Source organism: Cynocephalus volans, chromosome 13 (genome assembly GCF_027409185.1).
Source record: "Cynocephalus volans isolate mCynVol1 chromosome 13, mCynVol1.pri, whole genome shotgun sequence".
In the NCBI taxonomy this organism is placed as follows: Eukaryota; Metazoa; Chordata; class Mammalia; order Dermoptera; family Cynocephalidae; genus Cynocephalus; species Cynocephalus volans.
In genome coordinates, this window is record NC_084472.1 from 4,983,140 (window position 1) to 5,006,300 (window position 23,161).

General features: G+C 39.7%; 1 protein-coding gene and 1 pseudogene across 1 annotated transcript in view; one reads left to right on the forward strand and one right to left on the reverse strand.

Annotated features, from left to right (window-relative positions):
* Positions 1-13,725: 13,725 nt before the first annotated feature.
* On the reverse strand, positions 13,726-13,855 carry LOC134362345 (U4 spliceosomal RNA; annotated as a pseudogene).
* Positions 13,856-18,927: 5,072 nt separating this feature from the next.
* NDUFV2 (NADH:ubiquinone oxidoreductase core subunit V2) overlaps positions 18,928-23,161 on the forward strand; it is a 31,291-nt gene continuing 27,057 nt past the window's right edge. The window contains exon 1 of the mRNA XM_063077084.1: positions 18,928-19,103. Coding sequence (XP_062933154.1) covers positions 19,050-19,103 — 54 coding nt within the window. The 5' untranslated portion in view covers positions 18,928-19,049. The remainder of the gene's footprint in view (positions 19,104-23,161) is intronic.

The window sequence follows — 23,161 nt, forward strand, 5'->3', positions numbered from 1 at the left end:
CCCTCGATTCTACAAGCAACATTTTGCTACACCTGCTTTATCACATTTCTATTCATCTAACCATCCCTTGACACATCCATCAATCCATCTTATTTTGTGGCATGTATTTCAAAGTAAGTTTTAGACAAAGAACATTTCACAACTAAACACTTTAGCATCCATATCATTAACTAAAGTTCAATATCTGTTTATGGTTCTTTTTCTTTGGAGGTAAAATTTAAAAAGTGAAATGCACAAATCTTAAGTATACAATCTGATGCTTTTTCACAAATGCATATCTTGTACCAATCCTATTAAGTTATACAATATTACATTGCCCCAGCGAGCTTGTCACTGCTGCTTTATTGTTTGAGAAAGTGCAGAGCATGTAGGTAAGAACCCTGGTGCTGAGCTTGTGGTCAGAACATGGCAAGCGTTAATTCCCTTCTCCCTTCTGCCAGGGGACTCTACCACCACTCACACAAATTCATCCACATTTTCACCCAGACAGAAACAGACATTGAACTCCTCCTAAAAGTGCTTTTGTAAACCTTTCACAATAAACTCTTAGTAGAGGACAATGGTGTCCAGTGAACCAAGCCCAGCCCTGGAAATCATAATTCGTCACTCAGAATCCTGCTCTGCTAGTGCTGAGCAAGCTTATGTGGCAGTCTTCTTACTCACAAAACAGGAACAGCAACTGTCCACAACATACAAGTACAAAAACTACCGTGGTATTTTAATATATTAAGTAAAATAGCCCTGGGGAATAGGTAAAAAGATTTCAATACTGGGTTATGAGCATTTTTACCAACCTGCCATATTTTCACCATTTGCCATGTTTGTTCCCTGATCTGGCCACCTTACAAAGGAGAGGCCTGTTGGCCACAGGCTTGAACTGGGGACATTCCATGGGAGAGTTGTTCCTGCATAGATTTGGCACTAGAATCAGGACTGTAGTTGCTCATGAGCTCTTCCCAGGTCAAATATCTATTGCTAGTAACCCCTGAAAGAGGCCTATTTGTTTATTTTCTTGCTTTTGTTTTGTTTTGTTTTGTAACTCTGGGCTTTAAGAAGATCATACAAAGGATCGATTGGTTGGAATGAAGATAGTGTTTCTGAATGATGTACCCTAAACCTGGTTTCAAGGAACTCAGTGACATAAGTTGAGGTAACAACACCTTTAAGATTTCAATAAAATTTGCTTGAGCCTTCACTCCAAACTTTGTGAGAGGTCTGATGACCTCCCTAGATTTCTGTTAATCCCAGAGGCTTTATAGACTTGTGTTCATGTCTAGTCCCCAAATCCTGCTCTTGCTGGTCCTACACCTCCCTCTCTGGGGTCCACGTCTACTGCTGTCGACTTCTTCCTGCTCTGGACCAACCAGACATGGAATCAGCCTCTTTTCTTTGATTTCCCCAAAAACTACTTTCCCAAGACAAAGCCTTGTACAATCTCCTCTCTTAGTAATCTCTCTCTCCCTTCTCTCTTGACTATTCTACCCACATTTCTGCTGGTTTAGATTCAGATTGGTTTGGCTGTGACTTTAGTTCTTCATATTCTTCCACCTAGTGGCCCCAGGGCCTTACTTTCTACCCACGAGAGGCTAATCAAGGTGTTTTTGTAAACAAAGACTGTTCTTTAAGAGGAACTCTGGTGTAAATTCTTTAAAAAAAACCCAGAAAACATATACGCACATCCACACTTTGAAGTATATATATATACACACATATATACACGTACAAACACATACATATGTACATAATATATAATACATAAAAATATATAATTACATAAATACATGTGTATTTAAATATATAATACATATTAGATGTACATATACACACACATATATACACATGAGAGTACTTCAAAAAGGTCCTGGAAAAATAGAATTAAAGAATAATACAAATCTTTTCATGAACTTTTTGAAGAGCATTCGTACACATACATCACTAAGTATATTCATCTACATACATCTAAACTACCTTGACTATGAAATTTGCAAACTCTTTAGCTCCTGCCTCAATCTGTCTGGTTCTTATTCTCATCTTTATTTCTTATTATATTAATTATAACAAGATATAAATATATTATATTTCTTATATTTATTGCATCCTGATTTCTTATTCTCATCTTTTAATTTCTGCACTGCCACAATCCTCCTGTATGATTGAAATGGATTCCATCCAGTTTGCACTGTTTAGTTTAGAAAATGGGAGACTGGAAATATATGTTCGGTCACTCATTCATTCTACATGCATTCATTCAACATGTAATAATTGAGCACCTACAACAGCATACTGTGTTGGATCCTACAGAAGAGATGGGTAAGAGGGGAGAGGGGTCCGTGTCTTTAGAAACTTAAAATACAGCTGGATGTGTAACACTTAACACACATGAAACAAAATGCCCTCAAACGCACAATTCTCATCAGAACAGCAAATTAGAGCAGAAAGTTAAAGCTTTGCCATGCACACCAGTGCTGCTATATCAGCAGAATGAGCAGGAAGAGAAAAAAAAATGCTGTGGTTAAAAGAAACTGCTGGCTTATGGATTTTTTAAAATTACAATTTGCATGCTCTTCTAACAATGTCAGTTCTGCTTAGGTGGCAGAGTGGCTTTCATGAAAATTATGAGCTCAGCCTTATCTTGTGCCTGTTTGAAGAAAGAGGTCAGGTAAAATGACTGTAGTAATAGCACCAAGCTAGTTGAAAACCATGGTGTCTTTCAGAAGAGACCAAAAAAAACACACAATGGAAAATTTCTGATGACTAAAAATCCCTTGAAGTTGTTTCAGAAACACACATATGAGCAGTATCCTCTTTACTCCTTGGGAGTGTTCTCAAGGAAAACATCTTTCCAAATCTAACGTGTTATAGGCTGGCTGGTTAGCTCAGTTGGTTAAAGCATAGCCTTATAACATCAAGGTTTATAACATTAAGAGTTTGGATCCTTGTACCAGGCAGCCGCCAAAAACCAAAAACAAATCTAATGTGTTACAGTAGTAAAACAGTTTAGCAGCCTGAGTCCGTTTGGACTGAGCATCAAGTGGGCCTTGTGTATTATGGTAGTGAGTGGTCCAGGAGAATTCAGAGCTCGACAGCATCTGACTAAAGTACACGTGCCTTGAAAGGAAGTCATTCAGATTCACCCGGGGCTACACAAATCCACAAGTCACAGATGCTATGAATTTAGTCCCACTAATGCACTGGCTGTGCATTTTGCTTGTTTTCTTTTCTGCTAATTTGGTTTTAGGTTGTGTCAGAAGTGGAACATACAGGACTGAAACAAGCCAAAATAGTGAGATGTATCTTATTTTTTAGCCTCTCCACATTGCTGTATCTGGGTGAGAGACTTACTCCTTACACAGTTCTTCCAAATCTCTCCACGTAAGTACTGCAACTTATAACTGGACTTTACACTTGTATTAGTCTGTTTCTCTTGCTTATAAAAGAATACCTGAAACTGGGTAATTTATAAAGAAATAAAATATATTTCTTATATTTCAGAGGCTGGGAAGTCCATAGTCCAGAGAACACATCTGGTGAGGGCCTTCTTGTAAGTAGTGACTCTACACAGCGATGCAGAGTATCACATTGCAAGAATGGGCTGAGCATGAAAGAGTTAACCTCCTCAATTGCTCTCATTTTAAAGCCATCTGAACCATGCCCATGATCACCCATTAAACCATCAGCAAGTTAATCCATTCACAAATGTACAGTCCTCACAATCTAATCACCTTTTAAAGGCCCCACCTTTCAATTACCATAATAGGATTTCCCACCCTCGTAACACTACTACAATGGAGATTAAGATTCCAAGGAGTTATGGGGGGGACATTCAATCCACAGCAACACCAAATATTCTAATCATTTAAAACATTTTAAACCACATTGGAACAGAAATGAGTAATAACATTTGCAAAAATCCATGCCATACACATTGTAGGATGTCTACATAAAAGCTCAGTAACTTCATCAGTGTTCATTTGACATCACAGTGGACCCAAGGACAGAAAACAAAGGGACACTCATGCTAAATACTGATAAATATTGTTTATATGTGGTATTGATGATTCTTTAAACTTACAAATCAAATGTATTTTTAATGTACCCATGAAGGAATTTAACTATGAAGTTCATAAAGAAAGGCAAATGTTAACATCCTGAAAGATGGTATTCATGTGCAGAGGAAAGATACAATCACCTGTTTCTAGGTGGTGGTGAACTAGAATAAATGGTTTCTTTTCATAGTGCCTCCAAAATAGAGTGATGCAGGTATACTTTGCCTCACACTCTAGCAAAGTTAGTTATACAGTGCTTTTCTAAGAATTGGCTCTGTTTTTTCTTGCATACTTCTATACTTCTATGACAAAATTAAGGATAAATTATTTGTAAGAGGAAATAGTGATGGTCTTAATTTGATAACATTTAGCCAGATGAACCTGACATGCTGGATGTAATAGATACTACAGGAACTTGTGCCTCATTTCATGAATTTTCAGTTCTCACTTCTCATACTTCCCTAAACTATAAAAAAAATGGCCATTCCTGGGAAATGCTTACTTCTCACATGCCACTCCTTTTTATTCTTTTACTTATTTACATTACTTGATGAAATCAGGTGAACATATGATGTTTTCTAACTTGAAAATCCTTTAAATTGATACTTAAATTCTATAAATTATATCCAAATCTAGTATTAATTTTCTAAGTTTTCCTGAATGCTAGAAAAGTATTCTCCTTGTATGACAAAGGTGGTGTTACAAACAAGTGGGGAAAGAATGGACTGTTTGATAAATGATTTTGAAAATATCAGTGGTGACCAGCAGCATTTCAGGTGGCTTTTAATATATTCCTTCATATTTTTAATAATTATTTGAATTTTAACAATGATCATGAATTATTTATATAATCAGAAAGACCCAATGTAGTGGGCTGAATTATGTCCTCCCAAAACTCACTGAAGCTTGGATTGTGTCTCCCAAGTTTATGTATTAGAAACTTAGCCCCCACTGTGACTGTTAAGAGGGTAGGAAATCCTATTATCGTAATTGAAAGGTGGAGCCTTAAATAGGTGATTGGATTGTAAGACCATCCCACAGCGAATGGATTAAAAATGGCAGTCAAGGACGTGGTTCTGAGGGCTTTAAAAGAAGAGGAGAGTCTGTCTTGCTCTCTGTGCTCATCTCTACATCACATTCCACCATCTTGCAAAGTGAGATCCCTGGGTCACTGTTACCACCACCAGATGGACTTTGGGCTTCCCAGCCTTAGAAACTGAAGCAATAAATTTCATTTTTCTTTATAGTTACCCAGTTCCATGTATTTTGTTATAAGCAACACAAAACAGACTAATACACCCAATAAAACCATACCCATTGTAAAAATAACTATTGGGAAAAATTGGCTTCCTACATGTAAATAAATAAAATTAGATCTTTACCTAACACCCCATTCACAGGTAAGTTACAGACATATTAAAGACCAAAATATACTTTAAAAAAATTTTTATAATATTAGAAGGGACTATATAGATTATCTTCAAGACCTTGAGTTAAGCAGTATTTCTTAAAATGAGACAGAAAGAGTGCAAATCATAAAGAAAAAGATTTACAAATTTGCTCTCATAATTTATAAATGACACCAAAATTAAAAGCTTAACTTAAAAACGAGGTTGAAAACAAGCCACAGACCAGGAGCAGGTGTATTTAAAATGTATAACAAAGTATTAGTTTTCAAGATATACAATGGAAAAAAAATTAATAAGCAAAAATAATTTTTTTAATGGGAAAAAAATATAAACAGGAAACAGAAAACAAAGTAACCAAAAGTTACAAAAATATGCTCAGTGCTATGGAATGAGTGTCCTCCAAAGTTTCATGTATTAGAAACTTAATCCCTACTATGACAGTGTTAAGAGTTCAGGAAACACTATTATGGTCATTGAAAGGTGAGGCCTTTAAGAGGTGATTAGATTGTGAGGACTGCAGCCTTGTGAATGGATTGATCCATTCGTGGAGTCACAGGCATGGTTCTGACGGCTTTATAAGGATAATGAGTGAGCAGGTTAGCTCTCTCTTGCTCCTGCCATTCATGGGATATCCTGAGTCACTGTAGAGAGTCACCACCAAGAACAACAAGGCCTCACCAGATGTGTTCCCTTGGATGTTGGACTCCCCAGCCTCAGACACTGTAAGCAATAAATATGTTTCTTTACATATTTTAAATTACCCAGTTTCAGGTATTCTGTTATAAGCAATGGACTAACATATTCAGCTGTACTATAATTAGAGAAATACAAATTAAAATGAGATACCATGGTATATCCATGATTGTCTATAATATGTTTATCCAGATGACACGTTAGAAAGGATGTAGAAAATAGGAACTTTCATATCCTACTAATGGATGTGAAAATTAGTACAACTATTTTGATATCAAATTAATGATATCCAGCAAAGCTAAAAATTTATGTTCCTTATGACCTAGAAAGTCCTCTTCTAGAGAAACTTGCAAATATGTACACAGAAGACAGCTACAAAAAGTTGGAAACAATCTAGAACTCCACCAATAAGGAAATGAAAAATGAAGTATATTCCCAAGCATATTAAAACAGAGTTTAAAATATGAACTAGGTGATATGTGTCCCCCAAGTTTTGTGTATTAGAAACTTGATCCCCACTGTGACCAGTAAGAGGGAGGGAAATCCTATTATGATAACTTAAAGGTGGGGCCTTGAAAAGGTGATTAAGTTGAGGGTTTAATTGTGGGTGTAGTTCCGAGGGCTTTAAAAGGAGAGTGCAGGAGGAGCTCCCTCCCTCTAGTCCACCATTTCTGAAATGTGAGACTCCTGGGTCACTATAACCACCACCACGGCCTTCACCAGATGTGTCCCCTAGACTTTGGACTTCCCAGCATCTGAAACTGTAAGCAATAATTTTTTTAAAAAAATAAATTACACAGTTCCAGGTATTTTTGTTATAAGCAACAGAAATAGACTAATACACCAGGTCTCTATGCACCAACATTATTAACATAGATCACAAAAACATGCTATTGAGAGAAAAAAAAAGCAGGTTGCAAAAATACTTATGCACTATGAAAAAATATTTCAAATGTAAGAACACTGTATATATTGATGATGGATACACACATATATATATAATAAATAAAATCATGTACTGGAAGGATATACTATCAGCAATTGTCTCTGAGGAGAAAAGTGGAAAAAGGCAATTGATGAGGGGAGAAAAACTGACCTAAATTTTATTTGAATATTATAGTACTTTTATTAAAAATACATAAAAACCATATTGCAAAACATAAAAGTGATGTACTTAGACTCTTGCTGCTGACCATCACAGACCCCAGAGTTGCAGAGTGCCAGGGCTGCAGGAGAACCAGTAAGGCCTGTGAATACATCCGAACCCTGGCAGTAACAGGAATGGAGCAGGGATCTAGCTTCAAAATCTATTTGTAATCATGACATGCAAAAAACCACTACGCAATGTCCAGCATCAATCTGGATGACATAGTGACCAGAGTGATCTGCCCACTATGACAGACTACTTTACTCACAGATACGAGTTACTAGTAGTTTCTGAAGTAGACAACCATAGCACAGGAGCAAAAAACAGCTCTTGGACCAAGGAAGACTGTTGTATTGAGAGAAGTGGAAAGCATTTTGAAGAAAAACTCAGATTGGATACGGATTGGTCAAGTCAGTGTGAAAATATCCCCATCTTAGTCCATTTGTGCTGCTGTAACAAAATACCACAGATCAGGTCATTTATAAACCATAGAAATTTACTTTTCACAGATCTGGAGGCTGGGAAGTCCCAGGTCAAGGTAGTGGCAGGTTTGGTGTCTGGTGAGCACCTAGTCTCTGCTGCCAGATGGCACCTTGTTGCTGTGTCCACCATTCACCTGAGGGGATGAATGCTGTGTTCTCACATGGTGGAAGGGACAGAAGGCAAAAAGGCCTAAGCTGGTTCCCTCCAGCACTTTTAAGAGGCACTAATCCATTCATGAGGGTGGAGCCTTCATGATTTACTCACTTTCTAAAAGGCCCTACCTCTTAATACCACCACAATGGGGATTAAGTTTCAACATGAATTCTGGATGCTTACACTGAAACCACTTTCTGCTTCTCTCTCACTTGCTGGTCACTGGATTGGGGATCTATGTCTGAAGGATGTGACAACCTCAATCAGTGCCCTTTGATGAAGATTGGAATTCAGCTGTTCACATAGTGAAGGCTATCCACTAAAGTCTGCTTTTTATTCTTTGTTGAGCAGGAACTAGAAAACCCAGGTATAAACATAAACTCCACGGCTGAATTTATACATTAAAATGTATTTGCTTTTACAGTGTAATGACTTAAACTTCCAATGATGAACCAACAGTCTCCAATGGTCAGTTTTCCATCGAAGGCACCTGCTCAGTAAGTTTCAGACTCTTCATCAGTCTAGGTTGCTGCAGTTAAACTTATCCTTTGTGCTGATTTATGTGCTCTTACAATCAGCCTTAGTTTAAGCAAAGTTGTGTCTATGTTGAAAGACTGTAAATAGAAAAGTAAACAAAACTTTGCCAAATCGTTTAGAGATTACTATATTTGCACATGGTTTAACACCAAACTTTATAAAAGCTTTTTAATCAAAAAAGCTTTTGATTAAACCAGCAAAAAAGTAATTTACTTTAAAATAAATACTTGTACTTCCCCAATGTTACCGGTGCTCTATCACGCTTGATTTGGGTGATTATAGCTAGACCCAGTTGCAGCAGTAGAAGTGACCCATATTTTTAGCTCTTGACAGTCAAGAGCTAAGAGGGCTTAGGAGGTCAAGAGGCCAAAGCAAGAGCATAGCCACCAACTTGGGACTTGATGGACCTTGCCTGGGTAGAGGTGGGGCTGTGGGATAACTTAAATCTTCCTCTAGCTTTGCTAAAGGAAACCAAGCTCTATGTTGATTTATAGATGTTAGACAACATTTTATTTGTCAGTATTCTAAAAATTATTGGGAAGTCTGCATCATTAAAAAGTTATTTGTCAACCCAAAGATAAGGAAGTTTTCTTTTGAGAAAAGTACAGCTTGATATAGTTCCCCTCTAGGTTTTGGGAAAGTTGTCAGAATCAAAACGGGGTCACTGTTAAAAATCCAGACAAATGGAGCCAGGAAAGACCATTAAGGGAGGGTTCTCATGGACAAATACCTCATAACAAGAACTATCACAAAAGACTATGCAAAAACCATAACCTTGCACAAAATCCATCACAACCTTACACAAAAAAATACTCCTGCAAGGACATTTGCCCAGCAACTGCCTGTCCAACCTCACACTGGCACCACCTTTGTTACTGATACTTGTGGCCAAGGATAATTGATTCAAAAGTTATGTAATCCTCCTCACTTTTTCTTTAAAAATCTGTCTTCCTTTACCTCCTCAAATATGCACATAATTTACTATAGCACCCGTGTTCCTATCACAATGCCCAGTACTGAATAAATATCATTTTCTTATAGAGAGTCTCTGTCTGATATTTAAGTTGACAATTTCTAAGTCAGTTTAAGGATATTTGATACAAGCATCATACATATTGTGATTAAATAGTCACATTTCCCAGAAAACTCCTATGTTTTTTGTAACCTCCCCTCCTTTCTAACAGGCCTAACACAAACTTATCCTATGTGTGAGTCTTGGAAATAGAACATTCAGTAGGTTCCATGTATTAATTGCTATCTGGGTTACCAATAGATATGCACTCCTCGTGGTATTTGGCAGATGCCTGGAGCTGGGGCTGATATTCTGCAGACATCAACATACTCTCCAGGATCCACCTTAATTGGTTAGTACCTGAGCCTTATCAGGAGTTCAATGTTGTGAATCTCATCCTGGCCCAGGAGACATTTCTGCCCCAGATGTACGAGTTGGCAAATTTAGTGCCTCAGCACTGAAATCTAGTTTTGAGCCCCTCCTGGTCCACTGCTTCTCCAGGTTTCCTCTTCCCATTGCTGGGCAATCTGACCTACACCTTCACCCTTGAGCTCATCCAGTCTCTAGGGCCAATTAGACATGAGGCAGGAAGTATTTGAACCTCTCTACATATCACCCTGGATTTAGTGCTAAGTCCCTAGTAGGGAATACATGATCCAACACCCTGAAGACCTCTCCAACTTTAATGCTCCCCTTGTCTCTCCCTGAACTCCCACTTCTCTGGTACACATACACACACACATGCACACACACGCACACGCACACACACGCGCACGCATGCTCACATACACTCTATTGCTGTTGGGATGTGCCAATCTGCTTAACATCTCCAGTCATGACTTTAGTCACACTTCTTCCTCTGCCCTCTGCCTGCAATGCATCATCTTCAGCAAAAGTGGTTGGCTGGTGCAGGGAAGTAATGTGAATAAGAAAGGATATGATGGGGTTCTCTGATCACTCATGTTTCTTAGAACACTGTTCCCTTCTTTCTGTATTCAAAGCAAGTTCCGGTTCCAACGGACAGCATGACTTCTCAGGGCTGTCTCTGCTTACTCAGTTGTAGAAGTGACACACTTACCTTGACCTCCCACTTGACATTTGCATCATTAAAATCCTACCGCAACCTTGTGAGGGAGGAACTCTTATTCCCATTCTACTGATGAGGAAATTGAGGTCAGAAAGGCTAAATAACATGCCCAAAGTCACCCTTAGGAAAGCTGGGCAGCTAGGATTCAAACCAAGGATTCTCAGACTCCAAAGCCCGTGTCCTCAATCACTGTCTCCATGACCCTGGTCTTGGACTCAGCTTCCTTTGTTCCTTTTGCCTGAGCCCATGTGTTGTTTCATGTTCAGCACCAAAGCCTCCATAAGGACCAGGGCCCTGCCTTGTTCTAGCACCTCATCGTGTGGAAAGCTCCCTCTGATCCTGACTGAGTGCCTGAGTCCAGCTCCTGCTGACAATGTTCCCTATCACTGCTGGATATCCAAATATAACCTGAATTTCCATCACTGTGCTCTCCTGTCTGATACAGTACCAGAGTCCTGCAGGCCAGATTCCTGAAGCCAACTGCTTACAAAAAGTATGAGGTTTTGTTATACACCCTTTGGCTACTGCGCTGGAACCTAATTTTCTGTCAGCACCAGCAGCTGGATCTGAGTCTCCTGTGCTCACCACCCCAGTGAGCAAGTCAGCTTACAAGTCCTGCCCCTCCCAGCCTTTTCCATTGGATCCCACTTAACCAAGTCAAGCATAGCTCTCTCCTGAGGTGCTTGAGCAAGGCAGCTTCAGTTGGACTAAATCAACAAGTCAATGACTCTTTGTCTCTTTGTTCACCAGCGTCTCAAGTTGGGTTTCCCCAGAGGCCAACTTTGAGATGGAAGTTTGAGTCCAAGTAGTTTATTCTGGGGGTGATCCAAGGAAGTGTTATTGAGTGGGTTAGCCCTGTGAGTACATAGGGTTTGGTGCTACTGGGGAACTATGGATGATAGCATAGAACATGTCAGAATCATCTCACCCAGGGAAGGCAAGGAAGCTTGGGGGTTTTGCCTCCCATTTCCATGGTCATTGGCTGAAGGCTGCACCTACCCTTCAGGCTGAAACCCTCAAGTGGAGAGTTGTGGGTGCTTGCAGTAGGTTGCCCTGGCATATACTGTGATAGTGAGTACCTAGGGGTTATAGGCAGAACACAGGCAGGATCTGCTACAATCAGTAAAAATCGGTAAAAACAACATCAAAGGTATTACAAAGAATGTCACCTTTGGAGTTCTTTTTAGATTTCTTATGTTTGGCTGAATTGTGCAAATTTCTGAATTGTGTATCAGAGCCCTATATAAGACTGCTTTGGCAACCCCTATGCCCACCCCACCCTGTCTCCAGGTACATGCAGAATCCTGGGGTCTTTCCTGTATTTTTTATTCTTTTCCTAACTGAGAATATAGTTCATCATTCACTATTTAGTGAGCCCTCTCGCCATATGAAAGGGTATGAATTAGGTGCTATGAAAAAGCACAAGTATAAAATACTCTTCTTACCCTCAAGGAACATGTAGTCTAGTTGGGCGATTACAATATGTATTGTCATTCTTTTCACAAGGATAGCCTACTTGCAAAACCAGATTGCCTTTTGTTGTTGACTAGCTGGTATGGGAATCTGAACCCTTGACCTTGGTGTTATAACACTGTGCTCTAACCAATATATATTAAATATATCGTGACACTTGTTGAAGATTGAGGCCTTTAGTTGAACTTCAAATTTCTCTAAGCACTAGACATATTTATTAAATGATACTAATCCTACCACTTTCCATCTCTCTGCACATATGGTATATGCCTGCATGTCATACAAAGTCACACTGGCCTGCCTTGGTCAGCTTAGGAGACAGTCATTTGCACCCTTTGCAGGTGTGGTCCCTGAAAAAGAAAGGGCAGACTTTCTTTTCTTTGATGAATTTATCTATCATTTTCTCTATCTCAAGGAACTTGTGGAAAGTCACAAATATTACCAGCCAATTCAGCCACCTTATTCAGTATTGGGTAATCTAAACCATGCAATGAATACTAGCATTCTTTAGATGCTGATAGATGAGTACGTATCAGATTGTGTACTCTTTAAGTATGACAGGAGCAGGAAGGGAGCGGGGAGGGTTCCCAAGAGCTACAAATTCCACCAAACAAATCCCTTAAGTAATTAATGGAAAATGATAGTTTATTTTAAGCCCTTTGAAAAGCTGAAAAATGATGCAAAAGGTTCTTAGTCAGCTTTTGACCTTTGACTATAACAACAGAAGAAATATATGAGCTAAAGCTAGGAAACAGAGAAGTACTTCTCTGCTATCCAGAAGAACAAAATGAATCTTTCTGTTAAGGTTTACAAAGATATACTAGAGCACCATTACACAGAATATTACATTCAATAATTTATTAATGAAGAAGGCAGTTATTAAGATCTTGGCAATCTCAACAACTTTTTTTTTTTTTTTTTACTCTGTAAAATGAGGATATTGGACCAGACCTTTTGCAGTCTTCCCTGCTCTAAAATGCTGATACCAGAACCCATGGAATCAGGCTATGCAAGAATCCATACGACAATTCCTGTCCTTCCATGCCCTGATACCACAGCCCCTTCTTACCTGGCTTGAAAATTCTATCACATGTCATCTTAACATTAATACACAGTTAACATGCAGAAGGATGGAAGTCCCTGCCAAAAGCATTTTGCTTCTATACATGACAATGAAGGCCCCAGCACCAATATCAAGTGCCTCTGTAACTATGCACTGAAATCACCTGGAAGTGGGCTCCAGAGGAAGGGGAGAAATGTCTCCTCCAACCTTTTTCTATTAGCAGAATCAGTTTAGGACGTTAGTTATCTGCCACCTTGACCTTCTAGCTTTGCTCTCTAACAATGCTTATCTTTCACATCTTCCAGTGAAAATTTACGTCCAATAAACTATATTTATGGCAAATTCTTATGGAGGCTCTAAGTGTCAGCCCTTGTCACACACCTGTCAAAGCTATTTTGACTCCCCCAGTAAGACTTTGGCACTTATTCCTCTATGTTCCCATTTCATTTTGTACATACACCCCATATTACAATCACTTCCCTGCCATCATGTAAGGTCTTCCCAATAAGGACTATGGTCTTTTGCCTTTATACCTCCAAAGCCCTAATCCCTAGCATATAATAGGGGCTGAAAATATATTTTTACAGGAAATGAGTCAACAAAAAATTTTTTTTTCTTTTCGTCTCGGTAGAGACCATCAAAAATTGCCAGTGCTGACTATATTTCAAGTCATCATGGCAGCGTATTGGGAAAAGTTTTCAATTAGCAATAATCATGCCCCTCACTGGCTATGATTGCCACTGCGCAAAGCTTCTGACCAATTTCACCTGCTCTGATCACTCTTTTATTATACAACTTAAGCTATTTATACTACACCACACAAGTACATGCAGCAAATTAATTACTGAGATGCAATATAATTTTTCTTAGTCAAGGAAAATTTTATATGCACATGAATTATTGGGTATTTAAAGAGATTCTACATGAATCTTTTTGTAACTGGTCAAGGAAGACATGAATTCAAATAGTCACAGGGATTTCAAGGAGATTGTGGGAGGGAGTCCAGAGCTGTTTCTTCTGCCTAGAATGAAAGCTGCCCAGAGGGTGTAAGAACTGGTCTGTTTCCCTCTTTCCAGACCACACTCATTGATACCCTAAATTAAAACCTAAATGAAAATTAATAGCAATAAAAAGTTCACTATGAGGAGGTTTTCATCCACTAAAAAGAAGCATAAGAGAATTATTAATTTTTTCACTTTTCTTTTTCTTTTTTATAAAATTTTTTGTATGTGGTTTGTCTCTTTTATTTTTCCTTTATTAGACTATTTCTCAAAATGAACCCAGCTTTACTTTTTCTTGCAATAAAAATAACACATGTTAAATGAAATAATTCAGACAACCCAAAAGATGTAAAGAAAAAAAATGAAAATTACCCTTTAATCCCATCATCCAAAGAGAACTCTTATTAACATTTTCATATGTTCCTTTAAATTTTTTTCTATGCACATACAGAAAATATAGTCATGTTATGTATGATGTTTTGTAATCCTTTTAAAATTAAACCTAACACATCATGGGCATGTTTTCTTTACAATAAATATTGATCTTCATTATTATTTTCAAATCTGCAGAGCAACATCCCATTGTATTAGTATGGCTATACCATAATTTACTTAATCCATTCTGTATTGATTATCATTTGCACAACTTCCAGGTTTTCATTATTACGGATGACACTGTGATGAACACTTTTGTACACTTTTCCAGTTATTTCTTTACGATAAATCCATATTAAGAAACTATACACATATTGCCTACTTACCCTCTCCAGAGGCTGATCTTATTTACACTACCGCCACCACTGGATGAAAGTATGTTGCTCACACATTACTAACACCAGCTATTAGCAATCGTAAAATTTTGCCCATCTGTTAGGCTAAAGTTACATTCACTGTTGCTTATTTTGATTACGTGCTAGGGAAGCATTGCTCAAATTCTCACAGAAAATTTCACGTTAGCCACGGAAGTGGCTAGGATTCAGTCTCATGTTGGCAAAGTAATGAGTGAAGTAAACCTGATAATGGCGTAGGTGACATTCTGCTTATTTTTATTTTTAAAACAGCCTGTTCTTGAAGTTAAGTTACTGGCTGTTTTGATTTTCATTCCCCCTTTTGGTCCCACCTATCCGAGATCAACTTGAGAAGAATTTGGAAGGATCATGAAGAACTTATTCACCAACCCCCCATCCCTCTTCACCTCCCAGTGAAACAGGTCTCACACTTCAGTTTACCACGGTGACTGGATCACTCCTCCCTGTGCCCTCCCACTTCCTGCTTGAAATACCTTTTTTCCCCTCTCTCTGTCTCTAAAACTCTCTCTTACTCATCCAGCAGTAATCTTATTCCTTTTTCCCCTTCTGTTGAGTTTTGACTACAAAAACTGGCTCTTAGTTCTTCTTTCAGCACAGCAGGACTGGGCCTGCACCTCACATTAGTCATAAGAAAACCCAGGGAGTCAGGCAGCTCAGCATTGCTCTGTGTAGGCATGCTGAGAGGCAGAGGACACGACCTGCCTGCGGCTGCTTTTTAATAAGTAGGATGTGACTTAGGAGATAATTGTAATTTAGAATACCTGACCAAAGTGTTCCACAAATGGAGTGGATCACCTTGTTAGATACTGGAAAGAAACAAAGCCTTTTTGAACCCTTACTATGTGCCAGGCACCACGGTAACCATTTTCTATAAAGTGAATGATTTAATGTTCTAATTATACTTTCAGAAACAGGACTGAAGCTTCAGAGTAAATGATCAAGTCAGAATTCAAATCCAAGTCTGTCTGATTACAAAGCCCATGGTTTTCATTATACCACGTCCTCCGTTGTGCCTATGTACAATGATTAAGTGGAGCAGAAATCATAGGAATGAGACAAAGTTCCCACATTTGGTCATGCCCTAGACTTTATTCTAGCTCCCTTAGTTCTCAATCTTTCACCCCTCAAACCCAACACCCACACATTCTTTATTTAAAGGACTGACCGCTATAGTTAAGGCCAGTTTCTCTGGGCTTAGAATAGTTATCTAATAAAGCAGCCATAATGTTCATTACATGTATGTGATCAAGCCAGTTTCAATCAAGCCTATAGGATTAGGTTACTAACATTTGAAATCACTGACATCTATGTTGACCTGTCCCCAGAAACAATGGCTTTCAGAGTGGGAGGAAGAACAGGGATTTCCTAAACAGCCCCCACAATTTTATTCTAAGGACTCTAGGAAGAATAGCTGATAGTGCCTTAGTTTACTTTATAAATAGAGTGGCTCTAGAAATTAACTTACATTACTGGTTATGAGAAATATTAATCCTGACATTTTCACCTGAGAATTACTTAGGCTAAGGATAAGCAAAAGTCACCCTGGACTTTAATAAATCTTTTTACTTGGTGACAGAGTGATATTACCAGCAGTTGAATGACTATTGAATTAAAAATATTTTAACTGGCTAGACATTTCCTTAGCCTTGACCCTCAATATTTTAAACATTACTCTTTGCACTCTTTGGTTCTGCTTCTAGGTAACAGAAACTGGGGACACTTGTTAGAAACAGATGGGATATCCATCTGCTCTTTGGATTGCAAACTCTGAAGGGTGCTGCTCTGTTGTGGATGACCCCTTTGGCTGCCCACCCAAGTTTATTCCTCTAGTCCCTTCCTTGCTGGCAGAGCTCATATTTTGTTCATGAGCTAACTGGTTCACTAACATTATCATGTCCTGTTAAGATGATGGTGACGGTGATGAAAGCTAACACTTACTGAGCACTTACTCTGTACTAGGTACTGTTTAAAGAACTTTACAGGTGTTAACTCATTTCATTCTCATAATAAAGCTATGAAGAAGGCACTATTACTAAACCAAAGCCCAGAAAGACTAACTTGCCTAAAGTCTCAGAGCTAGAAAGCAATCAAGATAGGATCTGAACTCTGGCAGTCTGCTTTTAGAGCTTGCCCTTTTAACCACCGTGACAAAGAAGTCTGCTGGAGGAACATCTGGGGCAGTTGAGAGGTAAGAGCTTTTTTTCTTTCCTGGAAAGTTGTTATCTGCGTAAGATACTTAGAACTGCTTCAGCCATCTTGTGACCATAGTAGGAGTCAGGGCTGAGTGTGGTGGAGTAGAAAGATGGAAGGCACTTGAGATTCTGAGGACATCCTTGAGCAAGTGAATTAACTAACCTTGGAACTGCTGCTCTACCTCTGGAATTCTCTTCATATGAGATAATGAGCCCAATTTTGTTTAATCTACTTTAGTTAGGTCTCCTGTTATTCGTAGTGAAAAGCACTCTCACTAACACACAAATCAGCATAATTCCAACCAGAGACAACACTTTTGGACAGGCAGAATATTCGCACTATGTACGAGACTTTCATTTGGTCAACAAATATTTATTGACTGCTTTCCTTGTGCTAGGTATAGTGCAAGTTGCTGAACCATACAAGATAGGAAGGGCAGGTTTCTGCACCCATGGAGGATATAATCTAGTGGCAAACGTGGTAATGAAAATGGAGGCAGGCATGTTTCTGGAAGGTGTCTGGTGGACTAATTCTGGACTGGGAGGTCAGAGAAGGCCCTAATAAAATCCAGTAAAAGCATGCATACAAGATTCAAATAATCCATTCCATATCAGACAAAATCATCCATTTGCAAGTTTGTATTTAATTTGTGACCTTTTGGTTTTAGTTGTACCAGTATAAGAACTATAAGAAGTATTATATGTATATGTATAATAGTGTTGGATGTATATATCTTTCGGTAACTTTATAATAAAATAATTTAAATCAACATTGACAGCCAGAATCTTTCCCTTTTAAAGGGAAATACTGAAGCCCATTTAAGAAAAGCAAATTAATATCAAAGATAATGCAAAGGAATGGGAACCAAGGCATTTTGGTTTCTATTTCTAGTTCACTGGCTGGCAGCCCTCTGTGTCTTGAATGCTGTAATTTGTAAAATATCATTCATAAAATAACACAGTGGAATACTTTAGTTTTTAAACTAATGAGGGATATGTTTTAAAATCCCCGCGCTGCTGTGAAAGTTCCATAAATTATTCACAAGTTTATTACTGCAAAGAAAATGGGCGAACGGGGGTGGGTACAGGACGTGACACACAAGAGAAGGCAGTAAAGGAAAAAATCAAGAGGCAGTAAGTGGCGGGTAAACTCGCCACAGCAGGAAACAGCGCTGTGCACATTACGGCTGCGACTGAATACTTGTTGATATTTCCAGAGATGACCAGAGAAACATCAAGAAAGAAGTGGCTTTTGTTGCTGTTGTTTTATTACGGAGCACTTCTCATACGAACAGTAGTCACTGCCACGCGGCTCCAACTCACGGCCAGCCTTGCTTCCTTTTCACCTCCTATTCCCCACTACTCTGAAGCACATTCCAGATATTATATCACGTCACCCCCTAAAATATGTCGGCACGCGTCTAAAGCAAAGGAGTGGGGACCAACGCATTTGGTCTCTATGCCTAGCTCGCTGGGTGGTAGCCCTCTGTGCCTTGAATTCCGTAATTTGTAAAATAAGATTTATAGTGGGTTACGACGGGATTTTTTTTAAGTAACTGCAACACAAAAGGAAGTGGTTAATCTTCACAAGACTCTGCAGGAGGGAAGCTCACCCCATAAGTCCAGGTCGGCGCTTCACTCCCCAGGAGCCTACAGAACCGCTCGGGGACGCTTCCTTTGAAGGCCAGGACCCCAGCGCGGCCCGCGGGACCAGGCCTTCTAGGGCCCCGGCCGGCCCCGCCCCCCGGGAAGTCTCCGCCCGCGGGGCCGACAGCTCCTGCGCGCCCTCGCGCGCTCCCGTCGGCCGCCGCCCCTCAGCGAAGAGACTGGCGCGTCGCTCCGGACGCCTAGGCCCAGGCTCGGGAGCGCGCACGCCGGGCGTCCCCGGCTCGCTCAGGATTCTCGCCCGGCGCGGCCGGGGGAAGGTGAATTCTGTGGCCCGCCATGTTTTTCTCCGCGGCGCTCCCGGCTTGGGCGGCTGGCCTCACCGCCCAATGGGTAAGGAGGCTCGGGATGAGACTTGGCACTGCCGCCGGCCTTCTCCCACTCTCCGTGCCTCCCTTAGTTCTGAGCACGGGAGAGCGCTGGGCTCTGGACGGGCCTGCAGGCGGCGGCAAGGACACTGCGGCCTTCGCGCTCTCCTCTGCGGGCCTGCTGCAGTTCCACCGCCAGCGAGGAGCCCCGAGGGAGGGTCTGCAATGGTAGCTGCGGCGGGTGCGTGGCCTCCCCCACCAGGCCGGGATGTTTACACCTAATTTGGTCAAGGAGGACAGGAAGGAGGGGCCGCTTGGTGATCTGTGTTGTGCTCTTTCGCTCTAGCACGGAACCTAGGGCCTGTGCTGGGTCGGCCGGATATGTTTCCAAGACCCCCGCCCCCGAAGGAGCAGGCACCTTGCACGTCAGGCCTAGCAACCTTGTTGCTCTCAGGTTGCAGCATACTGGAGAGAACTCCGGCTTGCTTGGTGAAGGCTTACTGAAAGTTTCCTTAGGTCCAGAGAAGGGTGACCGGTGTATCACCGACTGCAGTTGTGCTTTGTATATCAGAAATGCTCGGTAAATAATCGTATCTAACTGTGAAAGAACAGCACCACAAATAACTGCACCCAACTAAAGAATCGCAGGATTTTAGAATTTAAATGATCTTTTGAAATCCAAGTTCCTCATTATAGACAAAATCTTATTCTTGTTTGTTTTTTCCCATCAGTAAAGGTTGTCAGTTCTCAGCAAAAGAGAGGGACTTAGTGTATACTAGTACAGAATGAATTCAGGGCTTTAGAGTTACACCCAAGTAGCTTTCACCGCCTTTTGTAGCTATGGCACCTTGGGCTGTTAATCTTTCTGTTTCCTCAGTTTTTAAAATCGGAATAGTTCACTTGCAGAGTTCAGTCTTTCAATAAACACTTGAGGTTCTACTGTGGGTCATGCATTGCTGGGCTCCAGGTGACAGTGTGCATAATAACGACAGGTGACTTTTGATGACTATTTTCTGTGCCAAGCACCGTGTTAAATATCTACTTTCTGCATCTCCTTTTTGAGTTGGTACTGTTCTTTTCTCATATTACAGATAAACAGATTTAGACAATACCTGTTCTTGTCGAGTTGATTGTCTCATGTAAGAGGAACTTTAAGGTAAATATACGATGTAAAAGTACAAAGTTAGAGATGAATAGGGCCATCCAATATGGTTCGAAGGTGGGATAAGATTTTCCTTGAGATGGGGTCAGAAGGATTCTAGGTGGAAAGAACAACATAAAAAAAGACTATTGATGTTGGCAAGAAAAAGGATGGTGTGTATAAGCCAACTCTGTTGGAGGTAAGTAAGGTGTGTTACCAGCTGAAATAAGAGGGCCAGGGGCCAGATCTTAGAGCTCCTTGCATACCATAATGAAGAATATGACTTTGTCTTAGAGGCAGTGAGGAGTTAGCGAAAGGTTTTAGAGGAGTAGAGAAATGGTTAGGTTTCTATTTTGGATGGATCATGGATGGGACTGAGGATGGAATGGGTTTGATTAGAGCCGGAAGCAGGGAGACTAACTAGATAAGAGGATCTTGCAGAACGCTAGGTGAGAGATGATGTTTACTAGTAGAATGGACAGAAATAGTACATATAGATTTCTTTTTGTTTCTTTTGTGTTTGAGGCTGAGGGGTCAGAGTTATAAATTGAAAAGCAGTTTAACAATGAAAAAGAACAGCTTCAGGTAGTGAAGAAAAAATTTAATCAAGTTTTATGTTAGTTTCTGGAACTTTTTTTTTGCAATAGTGCCTGCTATGTAGTATGTGCCCAATAATATATGTTGAATTGATGAATGTTTCATTTTTTATTTCCCAAGTAATACATTTTAGGAGAAACAGAATATTGAGAACAGCAACTAGAGTAAGCTCAAAAATAAAAATCATCCATAGTGTCATTAACCTGGAAATTACCATTGCTAACATTTTGATGTCTATAATGAACAGACCTTGCCGTTTTGTTTTGTTTTGTTTTGTTTACAAAAATCAGAAGGTATTCATACTGTTGTAGCCTGCTTTTTTCCATAATACATTTGGTCTGCTTTTCTTGTCAGTAAACATTTCTATACTGTCATTTTAATGCTGCATGGCATTCCATTATGAAGATGTTCCGTAACTCATATAACCAGCCCCTTCTTATAACCTTTCACAGTGAACCTAGCAAAGATAAGAAAAAGTCTGAGTAAGAAAGTTCTAAGAAAGTTCCTTTCTTAAAAGAGAAACCTTTAAAGAGACCTTTTACATTTTCAAAGAAATTGCCTATTATAATTTTTGCTTTATTAGCTAGCTGCCAATCTCTTGAGCCACAGGCTTTCCAGCTCATTGTTGTTTAAAGAATGCCTAGAACTTAATACTAGTTGTGAGACATGGAACCATATTTCTTAATCTCTTTGAGTTTCATTTATCTTTTATGTAAAGTGGGATAATACCTTATGTGATTGTATTGACTAAAAATTAGGAATTATGGAGCAACAGATACTCAAAATAGGCTTATTTCCTTCTTCCTTCAGTAATTGCTCTTGGTTTTCTGTAATGTTGACACCACTTTACAACTCATTACTGCCTCATTCCTAAGCTACTACTTCTGGTTTGGTAGGTGAGAGGATTGTGGTGGCATTTTCAAGTATTGTGTATTTTTCATTCATTGAGGGTATTTTCCTTAAGATGGTTATAGCTACTTTGAAATTGTTTGGTCATCTCTGTTGTCTTTTTCTTGAAAATGGGTTGTGTTGTCCTTTCTTTTCCATATGTTCAGTAATTTTGGATTGTGTCCTGCACATTGTGAACATGTTGTAGAGGCTCTAGATTCTGTTTTATTTCTCTCCAAAGGGTGTGTTTTGTTGTTGTTGCTATCCATCTCTCTTGTGGTGGGCAGCAGGTCAAATATTGGTTCAGTTCTTTTAGCTGGGCTGCTTGGAGTATGCTGCATGCACATGCATGGTTCAGGGGCCAGTCAGATATTTGGATAGTTTATATAAAGATTGTGGGGCGCCCCCTTTCTAGCTCTTCATTTTCTGGGATTTCCCACCTTCTCATGCCTTGGTTGTCCCAGTTCTGCTTTAGTTCTTCAAGCCATTAAGGCTGCGTGTTTTCTCTTGGAATTTTATTTGCCCAGCATGGGCAGAGTAACGCCTGCCTTTGGGCTAAAAGATGTAAAGAAAACATGAAAACAAAAACAAACCTTATTGGGTTCTTCTGAGTGTAGACGCCCTCCTGTGTTATCCTCCTTTTGGTTCTCCAGTGCCTTCAGAAAGTTTTTGTTTTTTAAAAAATATTTTGTCCAGAGTTTATAATTATTACCCAGTGGTTTGGCCTGATAATATCCACCCAGCCATACTAGAAGTATGTCACCTTCTGTGGTGGCATTTTCCTTTCCAAATTTTAAGTTTTGTAGAATGGAATGTTTTCCCCATTCCATTAGAAGTTCTTAATCCTGATTCTGCAATGTCTGTAGGTATCTCCATTTTGGCTCAAGTTTTTTTGTTTGTTTTTTTTGGCACCTGACTGGTATGGAGATCCAAACTTGTGACCTTAGTGTTTATAAGGCTGTGCTCTAACCAACTGAGCTAACTGGCCAGCCCAGTTCTTTCTTTTAATGTGAAAACCCCCCCAAAACATTATATTAGTTTTCTATCGCTGCTGTAAAAACTTACCACAAACTTGGTGACATAAAACAACACAAATTTATTATCTTAATAATTCTATAGATTAAAAGTGACATGGGTCTCAGTGGGCTAAAATCAAGATATAGGCAGAGCTCCATTCCTTTCTGTAGAATGTAGGAGATAATCTCTTTCCTTGGCTTTTCCAGCTCCTAGAGGCTGCCCTCATTTGTTGGCTCTTGCCTCCTTCTTCCATCTTTAAAGCCAGCAAAGATAGGTCTCACATCACATCACTCTGACCCTGCTTTATCATTCATCACATATCCTTCCCTGACTCTGCTCCCTCTTCCACTTTTTAAGGGCCCTTGTGATTGTGTTGGACTTACCTTGATAATCTGGGATAACCTCCCTATTTTAAGGTCAGCTAATGAGCAACCTTAATT